The sequence below is a fragment of the Fundulus heteroclitus genome, chromosome 8 (assembly GCF_011125445.2).
Source record: "Fundulus heteroclitus isolate FHET01 chromosome 8, MU-UCD_Fhet_4.1, whole genome shotgun sequence".
NCBI lineage: Eukaryota > Metazoa > Chordata > Actinopteri > Cyprinodontiformes > Fundulidae > Fundulus > Fundulus heteroclitus.
In genome coordinates this window covers 29,683,728-29,697,946 of record NC_046368.1, presented here as the reverse complement: position 1 = coordinate 29,697,946, position 14,219 = coordinate 29,683,728, and the positions used below count along the sequence as shown (strand labels likewise).

At 40.0% G+C, this 14,219-nt stretch overlaps 1 protein-coding gene across 2 annotated transcripts in view; it reads right to left on the bottom strand.

Annotated features, from left to right (window-relative positions):
- Positions 1-478: 478 nt before the first annotated feature.
- plekho2 (pleckstrin homology domain containing, family O member 2) overlaps positions 479-14,219 on the bottom strand; it is a 28,935-nt gene continuing 15,194 nt past the window's right edge. Inside the window, exons 2-7 of one of the 2 annotated variants that reach the window (XM_012858509.3) lie at positions 10,843-10,992; positions 10,585-10,707; positions 4,255-4,359; positions 3,503-3,601; positions 2,856-3,119; positions 479-2,762 (exon numbers count right to left, since the gene is read on the bottom strand). In XM_012858509.3, coding sequence (XP_012713963.1) covers positions 1,470-2,762; positions 2,856-3,119; positions 3,503-3,601; positions 4,255-4,359; positions 10,585-10,707; positions 10,843-10,992 — 2,034 coding nt within the window. In that variant the 3' untranslated portion in view covers positions 479-1,469. The remainder of the gene's footprint in view (positions 2,763-2,855; positions 3,120-3,502; positions 3,602-4,254; positions 4,360-10,584; positions 10,708-10,842; positions 10,993-14,219) is intronic. The other variant, XM_021314166.2, reaches the window with a different exon arrangement.

Genomic DNA, 14,219 nt, shown 5'->3' with positions numbered 1-14,219 from the left:
CCCTGTTAAAGGGAAGTTTTCCTCTCCACTGTCGCTTTATGCCCTGCTCAGTATGAGGGGTTGCTGCAAAGCCATTGACAATGAGGCTTGACCAGGCATCAATATTTGACCAGTTGGGAGTGAGAGTAGAACCACTATAATAAATTTGCTTCAAGGGAATTATCAAACTAAGAAAAATTATCCCGATAGACAGCAGATCACAACAATTGCCAGATCTTGTATGGACTAGGGAAGGAGGGACCCCTCCTAAGGCCAGTCTAGGGGGGCAACACACTATTGAGCACCAGGTGGTTGAGCCTTTGATCATTTAGCTCAGGTGGGTTCAGCCTTACCTCTTAGCAGATTTTTTTTGCAGATGAGAATTTAATTCCAGATAAAAAAGGACAACAGAAAGTCATAAAAAATGCAACACCACCCACAGTCCAACAGATATCACCCAAGAGTGGTTAGCTATATTAAAGAACAAGTCAAAAGCAAATATGCTTTTCTTAGTTTATTTCAGCGATATCAAAAGTCTTTTTAATCAGTGTACAAAACTGCATCGATTAACAGAAAATGTACTTACATTCTATTATGCTGAGCAATACTTAAAACTGTTTTCTGATAACAAAGTACTGAAAAAAATTTATTTTTTTTGTAAGGAAGGTTACTTGCATGCAAATGTGACGTTAAAAAGCATTTATGTAAAATAAACTGTAAAATCTGTTTAGAGTGAGCTTTGCTCAGTGAAAAGTACAAAATAATACAAAAATATATATTACTGTTAAAAACTGATCCCTTTATGTAAAGTCGTAATATCTTTTTTTTTTCATTAATTATGTAGTTAGTTCAAAAACTCCTGAGCTACATAGGTGTATTTAATTCCACTACTAATACTAATACACATGCTGCAGCGAAATCATCAAGTATGTACATTTTATATTCCCTCCAATAAACCACGTACATCTGAAAGAAAAGCAAAGGTTCATGGATGAAAGCATTGAAACTCGTGTTTAATTTGCTTTTAAAAGAAAAATCAGTTAACAAAAATAGAAGCTATAAAAGTGCAAAGAATTAAAGAAGACGTTGCAAGTGATGCTATATATGTTAAAAAATATTTGCCAATAAAAGGACAAACCCTGACCCATTACCCACATTGGTTTTCCAAACTGTGATTAATCAAATATTACCACATGCATCAAAACCCATCTTTAAGACATTTTGCGATATGGGTTTATTTATTTCACATAAACGTAGACTTAACTGAGTTTAACCTCACTTCAACAGACTGTGTCAACCAATATTTAAAAGCAAAATATGAAAGCCAACTTCAGTTTCATAAAAACAAAAAGAATGGTTTTATTCTCCCAAAATCAATGCTACCCATCTGAAACGTAAGCTGATCTGGGCTTGTTTTGGGTTCATATTCTTTTAACCAGAGAATGACAGCCCGTTCAGTTAATTCCTAGGTGACTGGCTATTATTGGTATTTACCAGCTCATCCTCTTTAAATTCTTTACGAGTTTCAGTTTCTTGACTTCTCTGAGGACGCAGTCAGCCTTCTGGAGCTTCTCCAAAGCTTTAGCCAGCAAATCTTCCGGCATGACCTCAACATAACTTCTCTCCTGAGCCTGATTCAGGAGCTCACTTGTGTTTTTCATCTCCAGAGCCACTTCACTCTCAAGCTTTGTGAAATAATTCTTAGAAGCTGGTACACTCCTGTCTTCGGCTTTGTTGGTAATCTTCTGCTGATTGCAGTCCAAGGAGTCAGAGAGTAGATCTCCAATTGATGCAGACCTGGGCTTGCTTGAAGGTTTGAGAGGTTTCTGAAAAGGCTCTGAGCGCCGAGAGGGAATGACATTTGGTTCAACCTGAAGCTTGGCCGATGGCCTTAAATGAACAGAGGTTTGACTTTCATCTTCAGTTGCATCCAACACATTAAGGCCAGCGTGGCTTCCACGGAGTGCAGCCATGGAAGCTGCCAGTGTGTTTTCACTCACAGAGCCTTCACTCTCGTCATCTGAGTGCTGACCGCTGTCAACAGACTTCTCCTCTGCCTTCTTTTTTTTCTCTCCTGGCAAGCGGCAGAGGAGTGGACTCAGGTTAAGGCTCTCAGCGGTTGGGTTATGTAGGCAGACATCTACAGAGGGAGCACTGTGAGGTGATGGTTCTAGTACGTGAAGAGAACTTGCTGAGGTATCAGAAGTGGTGGAGTCTGATCCCTCTTTAGGCTGAATGGCAGCTGGAGGGTCTTCTTGGCGCTGCATGTCAGGCTGAACAGGATTCTTTGGAATCTCATTGGGGATTAAAACACTCAGTTTCTCTCTCTCTGGCAAATTGTTTTTTTTTTGGTCATTATCTGAGGTCTTTCTAATGCCAATTTCCACAGAAACTTCTTCAGTGGTGCTCATGGGTCTACCATTTTGGACAGTTTTCTCAAGATGGTCTATCTCATCATTGCCCACAATTGTTTTTGCTGCCTCATCCTCACCATCTCCTTCCATCTCCTTTTCAATAGCACCATCGTGTATCTGCTGGTTGGGCTCCACAACAGCTTGAGAAGGCTTCTTGTCCTTGGATGGAGGTGTTGGGGGGTGGGGGTTTGGCGAGGTTGGTAAGACTTCTGTAACGTTGCTCAATGAGCCGCTGGAGCTGGGTTTGTTGGGAGGTGTTGGTGGTGGGCCTGTATTTTTCTTCACATGCGCATCGTCTTCTATAATCTCTTCCCCAGCTGTAACGCAGGGTTTGGATTCTTTTGATGGAGGCATTGGTGGTTTCAGGACCTTGCAAAACATGAAATCAGTTTTTATAGATCATTTTATTCAAGCAAAGTATATTGGTAGCTAGTTTTTCCTGCACTGAACATATATACAAACCTCTTTTTCATTTTGTGTATTAGGCTCGTTCTCAGGTATGAAACTGGATTTGGCCTCCTTAGTAGGAGGAATGGGAGGTTTGATGACCTTCTTCTCCTCATCTGTACCCGGCACTGATTGTTTCTCTGCAGCAGAAGCTGGATTTATGGCTGTTTCAGAAGTTTCAGAACCATCTGTTTTGCCGTTAGTTGTTCCATTAGGCATCACCGCATCCTCAAGATCGAGATCCAAACGCAGGAGACCATCAGAGGACACACCAGCCACCTAGAGAGGAAAACAATACAAACAAATAATGCATTAACATACACTACAAATTCTAAAACATATAGGATGCATCTCATATTTCCAAAGTGTAAAATGTAAAGGAAGAAATATATTTAGCTGTAAACGAAATACAAACAACGTTTCTGGTGAAATTAGCATTCTTAATGCATTAAAAAATGGGACTAACAGAAAAGAGTATTTCAAACTTATTGACAGACACACAAATTGATTTTGTGGCCTCCAAATGGTTATTGCTTGTGGTTCTACGGTATGCTGGAGAACAATTAAAAATGGTGTATAATGTCGTTTTTATTATTTGCACTTATATAAAAACATAACAAAAAGAAGAGTCAGTCTTTACCGTATAAGGGCAAGATCCGTACCTCTTTCATGTGGATCCTGGTTGGTGGGCGCCGGTTACGGTTTCCTTGAGGTCTTGTCCGGGTAATGTGCTCTAAATTACTGCTTTCATCCACTTTCACCTACAATAAACATGTTCAAATCTAAACTTTTAAAGACAAATGAAAGTTATGTGAGCAAATAAAAAAAGACAATGTATTTGTGTGAATAAGAGGGATAGAGCAGTGGAATAGTGAAGCTGCAAGCAGAGCTACAAGATTGGTGAATTTAAGTTGTTGAGGGTCGACCTTTCGATGTAACGAGCAGCGCACAACCGAGCTGAAGAAGAAACGGTAGTTAGGGCAGAGCGGATAGAGACGAGCATCAGGGCTGATTTGTGACAGACAAAAAGACACAAGAGTAACATTTTAAAAGATAGTCTTGAGAGCCACTATTATGCATAAGCCGCTTTTCTCCTGGGCAGAGCAGGAGAAACCCGGGCTGGCCCTGTTGCTAATATGCTCGCAGAGCGGGAGGAGCGAAGTAGAGCCCAGCCATACCAAGACATGGAAACGGGACTGAGGTTTGGAGATTGGTGCACAAACCAAAAGAAACAGGGCAGAGCTGGAGTTACTAAAGCTGTGAGGTTCAGTTTTGGTGACAAAACAGACAGGACAGATGCACAGTTGGTGTGGTCAAAATCTAAATCTAAAAGAGGATGGAAGGTAGATGATCATTCACCAGAAGACGTTCAGAGATTTTATGATATATATCTATAGCTCAAACAGATGTTTACCTCATCAAAGACTTTGTTTTTAGCTCGACTGATGCAATCACTAAGGGCTTTGATCCACGCCTCCTTTTCCTCCACAGTCTGAGTCTGGAACTTCACATCATGGATCTGCCAGTGACAAAGCAGGCACCTCCTCACATTTAATTAAAAAGGGTTTCCGCTGTTAGGGACATTTGAACAGTAGCTCATCGTCAAAGTTTAGGGACACACTGTTGCTGCTGTGTTACTTCCAGAAGTTTTTTTTTTCTGCTACCATTCAGCCCCGCAACTGAGAAGGGTTACCCTGGAGAACGTTAAGGGGAGCCAAATAGCTCTTCACATCCCGATCGTTCCCATGGGAGAGCAACAGCCTCGGCTTTCAAATCACATCTAGGTTTCACTCATCTTTTTGTTTTTAAGCAAGAAAGCAGATAAGCTATACAGCTGCATAAAATTAAGAATGTTTCCACTGAGCCGAGCAGATAAGCCAGTAATCATTAGAAACTATATACTGAGTAACATGTGGAAAACAGTTCCAGCATGCTCTACCCACAACCGCACACCTACTGTTTTTCACTTAAGTTAGTTCAAACTGATACAGAAGGCATGACATGGGTGTCTCAGGGTAATTTACATTTATTTGAGGAAACAGATATAGAGCTGTACTTTAGGTCAGATTTAAAGCAGCACACATATTGATTCTTAGATTTAGATATGTAGCCTGTTTTTTATACTTTAATGTTGTAAGTTTGAAATCAGTCAGTCAGGGTATCATTTTGCCATTTTTACAATTTAGTATTTCCAGTAGTTGGTCTCGGCAACTTGGTAGCTTTAAGTAATGCTGCTGTGCTTCACAGCAGTTGCATGTTTAAAGTTTGAAGCGGAGTAAACTAATAGATTTTCCCCTCAAATCAAAGTTTAAGGTTACAGTGAACAGGCAGATAGAAATGGCTAATACAGCTTTGCTGGATGTGCTGAAGTACAAACTGACTGATTAAGTCACTAAAGATTTTTCAACTACAAAATGTGTACTAAAAAATCACAAAGCCAGCACCATGGAATATTTGCCCTTCATGCTGCTCTGGAGAAGCACAGAAAGAAAAAAAAACACAACAACTCACCTCCATATCATAGTGTGGCAAAAAGAGCCTCTGTTCACCCTGTATACATTATTTAACAGCCCATTATTTAAGTCTTTTTTTGTAACGTTTTTTTCTCTGTCAAAATTAGTCCACAAACTATTTCCTTTGTTCTTCCTCACCGGCCATGTTCATTTACCCTGAACTTGAGAGGTTATTGGGAGATTTCCCATCTGACATCTGAATGTTTGTGCAAATCTGTGTGGTGTGTTGTGCTTGTTGTTTGACCAGACGCTATACACTGTGGGACCAAACCTGCTCTATCTATGATTTGTTAGCATTATTATTGTCATGCGTGGGGTCCCTCAGGTTTTAAGAAACCAACCGACAATTTTTGAAATCTTGCCATATGAACCAGGCACATATATATCTGCTCAAAAATAAAGGGAACACTTAAACAGCACAATGTAACTCCAAGTCAATCACACTTCTGTGAAATCAAACTCTCCACTTTTTGACAATCAACTTTACAGGCTGTTGTGCAAATGGAATAGACAGCAGGTGGAAACGTAGAGTCAATTAGCAAGACACCCCAATAAATCAGTGGTTCTGCAGATGGTGACCACAGACCACTCCTCAGTTCCTCTGCTTTCTGGCTGATGTTTTGTCACTTTTGACAGCTGGCAGTGCTTTCACTCTAGTGGTAGCATCAGAAGGAGTCTACAACCCACACAGGTGGCTCAGGTAGTGCAGCTCATCCAGAATGGCACATCAATGTGAGCTGTGGCAAGAAGGTCAGCTGTGGCTATCAGCGTAGTGTCCAGAGCATGGAGGCGCTACCAGGATACAGGCCAGTACATCATGAGACGTGGAGGAGGCCATAGGAGGGCATCAACCCTGCAGCAGGACTGCTACCTCCGTCTTTGTGCAAGGAGGAACAGGAGGAGCACTGCCAGAGCCCTACAAAATGACCTCCAGCAGGCCACACATGTGCATGTGTCTGCTCAAATGATCAGAAACAGACTCCATGAAGGTGGCGTCTACAGGTGGGGGTTATGGTTACAGCCCAACACAATGCAGGAAGTTTGGCATTTACTAGAGAACACCAAGATTGACAAATTCACCACTGGCGCCCTGTGCGCTTCACAGATGAAAGCAGGTTCACACAGAGTACATGTGACAAATGTGACTGAGTCTGGAGACGCCGTGGAGAACGTTCTGCTGCCTGCAACATCCTCCAGCATGACCGGTTTGGCAGTGGGTCAGTAATGGTGTGGGGTGGCATTTCACAGGGGGGCCACACAGCCCTCCATGTGCTCAGCAGAGGTAGTCTGACTGCCATTAGGTACAAAGATGAGATTCTCAGACCCATTGTGAGACAATATGCTGGTGTGGTTGGCTCTGGGTTCCTCATAATGCGAGACAAAGTTAGACATGTGGCTGGAATGTGTCAGCAGTTCCTGCAAAACAAAGGCATTGATGCTATGGACTGCCCCGCCCTCTCCCCAGACCTGAATCCAATTGAACACGTCTGGGACATCATGTCTCACTCCATCCACCAACAGAGGTGGATGGAGCGAGTTGCTGGATGTGTTAGTCCAGGTCTGGGAGGAGATCTCTCTGGAGACCATCCGCCACCTCATCAGGAGCATGCCCAGTCGCTGTAGGGAGGTCATACAGGCACGTGGAGGCAGCACATGCTACTGAGCCTCATTTTGACTTATTTTAAGGACATTACATCAAAGTTTGATCCGCCTGTCGTGTCTTTTTTCACTTTTAATTTTGAGTGTGGCTCTAAATCCAGACCTCCATGGGTTAATAAATTTGATTTCCAATGATAAATTTTGTGTGATTTTGTTGTCAGCACATTCAACTATGTAAAGAACACTTATTTAATAAGATTATTTCATTCATTCAGATCTAGGATGTGTTATTTTAGTGTTCCCTTTCTTTTTTCAGCAGTATATATATATATATATATATATATATATATATATATTAGGGCTGGGCAAGTTAACGCGTTAATTTCGCGTTAACTCATTAGACTATTAACGGCGATATTTTCTTTAACGCGCATTAACGCATGTTGCTCACATGCTTTTATTTTGTGAAGGTCTGTTGCTGCGGTGTAGGGGTTTGAATCAGAACAGTAGGTGGCGATAATGCGCCAATAACCTCGCTGTCAGCCAAGCCTCGGATTCAGAGGAAGAAAGGTGCTGGCCGGAAAAAAAACAAAGCCGACATGCGGAAGGCGGTGTTTCCCGCAGGAATTTGCTTAGGCGAGGCGGTGAGTTGGCGAACGGAACAAGTTTTGTGCGGAGCGGAGCGGAGTCTGCATCGACGCCGTCGGTGAAGTCGCTTCTCGTTTCAAAGTATCCATGTGTTTTTGCCTGTTTTTCCCTGCCATTCACTATATGCACGCGAGAAAGCAACAACAAAAAACTGCGTGTCAACGTCAAATAAACGCAAGCATATCGAGTTAGCAAGCATTTCAGTTTAAAGTTCTTCCAGCATTGAATATGACAGAAACAAGTTAGTTGTAACCACTGCCAAGTTAAACTTTGGTATTGAACATAAAATGGTAATGCTGCTCCCTGCAGTTACCTCAGAAATTGCCTGTTTTTGGTAGATTTTTTCCCCATAAAGAGAATTCCCTGTCAGTGGCAATAAGCTTTAATTTATTATTATTGCTATTTTTTGTTTTACATGTTTAAGTTGAGCTTTACACTAAATATGTGTTGTATAAGTGCTACAAATGTTACAACACTTTTGTTCATATGGCAGCAGAACATTAAAATAAAAGTGCTCTTTACACTACTTTTGAATTCATTCTTTGAGTTTGTAAATACAATGCGATTAATCGCGATTAAATATTTTAATCGTTGCCCAGCCCTAATATATATATATATATATATATATATATATATATATATATATATATATATATATATATATATATATATATATAAATTCTAGGGATTTGTGTCACTGTTAACTTTCTGTAGCGACTGGCGCAACATGTATCATGTTCTGGCCTACCTGCTTGCTGCCACGCTCATCCTGCACCTCTGATGCACCAGTGAGCAGCCTCCCTTGGCGGCTCTATCTAGATAATCACCTTCACTTGTTTATTTGCCTAAACTGGACAGGCAGTGCCAGATTATTTAAAGCCTTTTGCCTGTAAATGTCCAATGATTTTTCCCTACCTGATTTTATGTTCTGACTTTGTTTGCTGGACACTACCTGAACTGAGCTCTCAATATGTATTCTCAATATGGTTGGACTAATAAGCAGAAGATTGACATTTTTACTTATAAAGTAAACATAGAGGCACCAATAAAATCTCCGCCTCCATATATCTAGTTAGCTTTTAGAAAAGAATTGCTAAATGTTCTGCATACAAAAAATATCACCAAAATAACACTACACCCACAGTGAAGAATGTTGTGAGAAGCAGGTGAAGAAGGGTACACTCAAGGCACAAGTTAAATATAACAAAATTTTAATATCTTGGTTCAAATCTATATTAAATATAAGGTCACTCCCTCCAAAGACTTTGTTCGTCCGTCCGTCCGTCCGTCCGTCTCTTTCCGCTTATCCAGGGTCGGGTCGCGGGGGTAGCAGCTTCAGTAGGGAGGCCCAGACGTCCCTCTCCCCGGCCACTTAGGCCATCTCCTCAGGAGGAATCCCAAGGCGTTCCCAGGCCAGCCGGGAGACATAGTCCCTCCAGCGTGTCCTGGGTCTTCCTCTGGGCCTCCTCCCGGTGGGACGTGCCCGGAACACCTCACCAGGGAGGCGTCCGGGAGGCATCCTGATCAGATGCCCGAGCCACCTCAACTGGCTCCTCTCGACGTGGAGGAGCAGCGGCTCTACTCTGATTCCTCCCCGGATGACTGAGGTCCTCACTCTATCTCTAAGGGAGAGCCCAGACACACTACGGAGAAAACTCATTTCATCCGGGATCTCGTTCTTTCGGTCACGACCCAAAGCTCGTGACCATAGATGAGGGTAGGAACGTAGATCGACCGGTAAATCGAGAGCTTCGCCTTTTGGCTCAGCTCTCTCTTCACCACAACGGATCGGTACAGCGCCAGCTTCACAGCAGACGCTGCACCAATCCGCCTGTCGATCTCCCGCTCCATCTTCCCCTCATTCCTGAACAATTAGTTAATTAATTGATTTCTTATAATCAGATTGATTTATTTTGTCACACAGAAACCTGGCTGCAAGAGGACTATATTAGTATAAATGAGTCAACTCATTCCCAGAACTACAGGGAGAAGAGTAGCAACCATCTTTCAGTCTGATTTAATTAATAATCACAGGCCAATTAATAACTACAATTCGTTTGAACATTTAACCCTTAGTTTCCCTCATCCAAACTGCAAAACAATAAAACCTCTTCTGTTTGTTGTTTTGTATCATCCACCAGGCCCTTACTCTCGGTTTTTAGATCAGTTCTCAGCCTTCTTATCTGATTTGGTGTTAAACACTGACAAGGTTATTATAGTGGGGGATTTTAACATTCATGTTGACACTGAATGTGATAACCTTAGTGTAGCCTTTAAAACTATCCTTTATTCAATTGGTTTTGCTCAAAATGTCCATAAACTGACACACTCTTGTCTTCATAACTTGGACCTTGTGCTGACATATGGCATTGATTGTGAAGAATTAACAGTATCTCCTCACAACCCTGTCCTATCTGACCCTTTTTAATAACCTCTGAGTTCAATTTAACTGAGTTCTCCACCCCAAAAGAAGGTTTAATTGTAGTAGATCTTTATCAGATAATGCTGTATCAAACTTTAAAGATTCTGTCCCCCTTTCAATTTCCTCAGTATCACAGAATTGCCCGGCAGATGGCAGCAATGTTGTTTCTTCCCATTCACAAATTGACTCTGTTGTTGGTGTGACTTCCTCATTGCGTTCTGCATTAGACAATGTAACTCCCTTGAAAAAGAAGGTGATTATTCACAGGAAGCTGGCTTCCTGGTTTAATTTCAATCAAATTGATTGAATTTGATTGAATTTGACTTTGTATAGTGCCTTGAGATGACATGTGTTGTGAATTGGCACTTTATAAATAAAATTGATTTGAAGTGAATCATTTGTCACAAGTAAGAAAATCTTTCACTTTCCAATCTGTATAACTGAATATTCTGGTTATATAATATGGGAAACTTATCTAATGGGTGCTCTAAATAAATAAATAAAAACCTACTTTCCAACCCCCACTTATTTGATTTCACAATAAAAGGATGTCACTGCTAACCTTATTTCCAGATTTCAGAGATCGAATCAGAATCAGTCTGTGCTTCTTCTTGAAGGGGCTCTTTAATTCATGACATGTATCATAGTTTTCCAGGTCAAGCCGCTCCAAGCAGTTCTGTAGGTCCTGTAATGCAAACATACATTTATGTTACTTGCAAAAAAAATTTATGGACACATCTGGGGCATGGTGATACAAAGAAGATGATACAAGCACAGAGAAGACAACACCGAGGCTGCTGCTCCAAATGGTCTGTTGTACCTCATTTTCATAAACCGCAATTTCTGTCTTCTCCACGTGGACATAGCGGTCCTTGTAGCTCGTCAACAGCCGACCATGAGCTTTCTTCACCCAGCCAGCCTTACTCAGGAACTTTGTCTTATGTTGCTGGGCCGAGTCCTCTTTTGTACCCTGCAATGATAGAGAGGAAGGAAGTCACACTTATGAACATCTGACAACTAGCAGAGTGCAAATGCAGCTAAATGCAGACTCTCTCTCTCTCTCTCTCTCTCACACACACACACACACACACGCACAATTTACACGCATATATATATATGCGTGTATATTGTATATATATGTATATACAATGCAAACATACATTTATATTACTTCTACATTTTTTATGGACACATCTGGGGCAGGGCGATGCAAAGACGACCACACTTCTGTGGTTAATACAAGCACAGAGAAGACAACACCGTATACACACACACACATATATACACACATATATATACACATATAGAGATAGATATATAGATAGATATAGAGAGATAGAGAGATATATATATATATAGATAGACACACATATATATACACATATATACATATACACATATACATATACATATATATATATGTATATATATATATATATATATATATATATATATATATATATATATATATATATATATATATATATATATATATATATATATATATATATATACATATATGCGTCTGTCGTAGGTTCTCTAAGCACTCCCATATAAACCTGAGGCAGTTCTGCAGATCGTTGGAGATTGGATAACAACGCCACAATTAAAACTGTTGTAGTTGAGTTGATATTTCCACGACATAGTGTAACAGTTCAAATCAAATTTGTGGCAAAAAAATTGTTGTCGTCATTTGTAAGACTGATGCTGTCAGAAATAGTTAGAAATAGCAAAATAATGGTTTGAATCCCTTCAGATTTCAACATATATTCTGATGTAATGCCAGTTTTATGACAGAACTTAACAGGGACTACTGAAAGCACAGTAATGAAATACTGTGGCTCTCAAAACGTGTTTATAATGCAAATACTGCTGGCTCCCCTACCAACTAATTTGTTTTCTTTATAACAAATAAAGTGATAATTAATATTATAGCATGGCATTGATTCTTACACAGAGTCCTAAAAAAAGAGGCATTATTGATAGCAATTCATAAATTTTTTATAATAAGACTTGTTCTAAAAAAAAATCATCGTGCATTTGCATTTCTGTGCCTATTCTGTGCCGTGCTCGGTTTCCCCCGTATAGAGGTTGTAGAGCAGCAATTGTTCTTAAGCAGTTTAACTTTCCCTCAGCCAGTTTTATTCTTAGATATGACATCCTGTGACATCTGCAAAATAATTGTAGTGGTGGAATGAAATATGTAAACAGATGACATCAAAAGCACACAAAATATATACAGATAAAAAAAGTGTAAGAGGAAAAGATCTAGCAGTATGTGTCAGATTTACTGCTAAGCCATCAGAGGCCACACTATTTTAGTACTATAATTTTCTAAGGCTTATTGCTCTCTCTCTGTATCTAGAGATATGTGTAGATATTTGTATTCATAAAGTAAAAATAGGCTCGCTTGTCAGATTGAAAGTACCTTTTGAGAATAATGTCCCTTAAAGAGGTAATAAAGTGAGTCTTCATTAAGGCCACATTTATTAATGTTTTCATTGGTCTGATGTTGCATTTTACCCTCGCTACAAATTAAATGTATTGTTTTCATAAGCTGTAAATGGAAACTCTATGAAATATGACTGTACACGGGTAAAAATAAAAATGTGAATATTATGAATTTTTTTGTCACTCAATCCAGAAAGCAAAGCTTTTGGGTTGTATAGATTAATTAAACTATTTCTATGCACTCTATAGTTGGTTAGGCTCCTGCATGAATTACTGCATCAGTGGGGCGTGACATAAAGACGACCAGGCTGTGGCTCTGCTAAGGTGTTCAGGAAGCCCACGTTGCTTTGATGGCTGCCTTCAGGTCATCTGCATTGTTGGTTCTGGTGTCTCATCTTTCTGTTGACAACACTCCATAGATTCTCTCTGGGCTCAGGTCAGGAAAGTTTGGTGGCCAATCCAGCACAGTAACACCAAGGTCATTAAAGCAGCTTTTGGTTCCTTTGGCAGTGTTGGTTGGTACCAAAGCTCATCCGCAGGAGGAAGCATGCACTGGTCTTATGTAACATTTGTTGTCGTTTTCTGAGACACTGAATTTTGAGTTTGCATTGACTGTTACCATGATTATCAAATTTTTGAGAAAAGAAGGTTTGAAATATTTAGCTCCATGTAAAGAGGGAGACTGGCTCCTGGGCACCTGTCCAGTCAGGAGTTTTTCACCATTATGGTGCAGCCTACTGATCCAGACTGAGATCGTTGCAGATATTTAGAGTTCATTGGCTGATTAGGGTGTGTGTATAGGTTTGCATCATGTGACTGTTTCAATGATACTCTAATTTTCTCAGACACTTAATCTAGAATTTTAGTTATCTGTAAACTATAATCAAAGGGTTAAAATAAAGGGTTAAAATATTTCACTCTATGTATAATGATTCTATATGAGTTTACATTCTAAAATGAGGTAGAATTAATATTAAACTTTTTCAAAATATTATTATTTGGATATTTGTGTATATAATTGGTGATTGAAATTTTCCCCCGTTCACTTACTATATTGCAACTTAATCTTCATTCTTTACTTTGTATTCAACAGAGTACCTTTAGATACTTTTACTGCTTAAACATGACAGAAGTTTAAAAAAACATAAATAAGTATTTTCCTAAGACTCTCTCCAGTCCCCTATATGCAAGTGAGTAAAGTAAGCACCCACCGCTACAGTTCCCCATCAGAAATATAGTCAGTAAAAACACAAAACGCTTGCTTTACAACATGCTAGATAATGAGTTAATGAGTTGTAAAACTTCAATAAATAAATCAAAAGCTGTGGGCTACATGATGAGATAAGTTGAGAATGGTGAAGGTAGAATGGCTTGAAATTGACCAGCTTCAGAAATTCAATGGGTTCTTTATCAGCTTGTGTGTGTACCGTGTAATGAATGTTTAAAAAGCTCCATATGCTATTGTCATTGTGAGTATGTGTGAACAGCAAATATTTAGTGGCTGTGGTTTTTAGCTACATGCCGACAAACTTCCTCATCAAAGTAAATTTAGAGGCTCCTGTGTAACACTGTCTGAGTCTGCAGGCCAAAGAAGCAATGGTGTAGATGAGATATTACAGTTATGAGAAAAGGTGTTCTCTGGTAAACACCTCTAAAATGTTTAGGACTCCTACTGCTCTTAGGGTTTTTATGTCAAACCTAATACTGCAGAAGGGTGGATTCACTCGCTGGAGCTGACTAACTGGC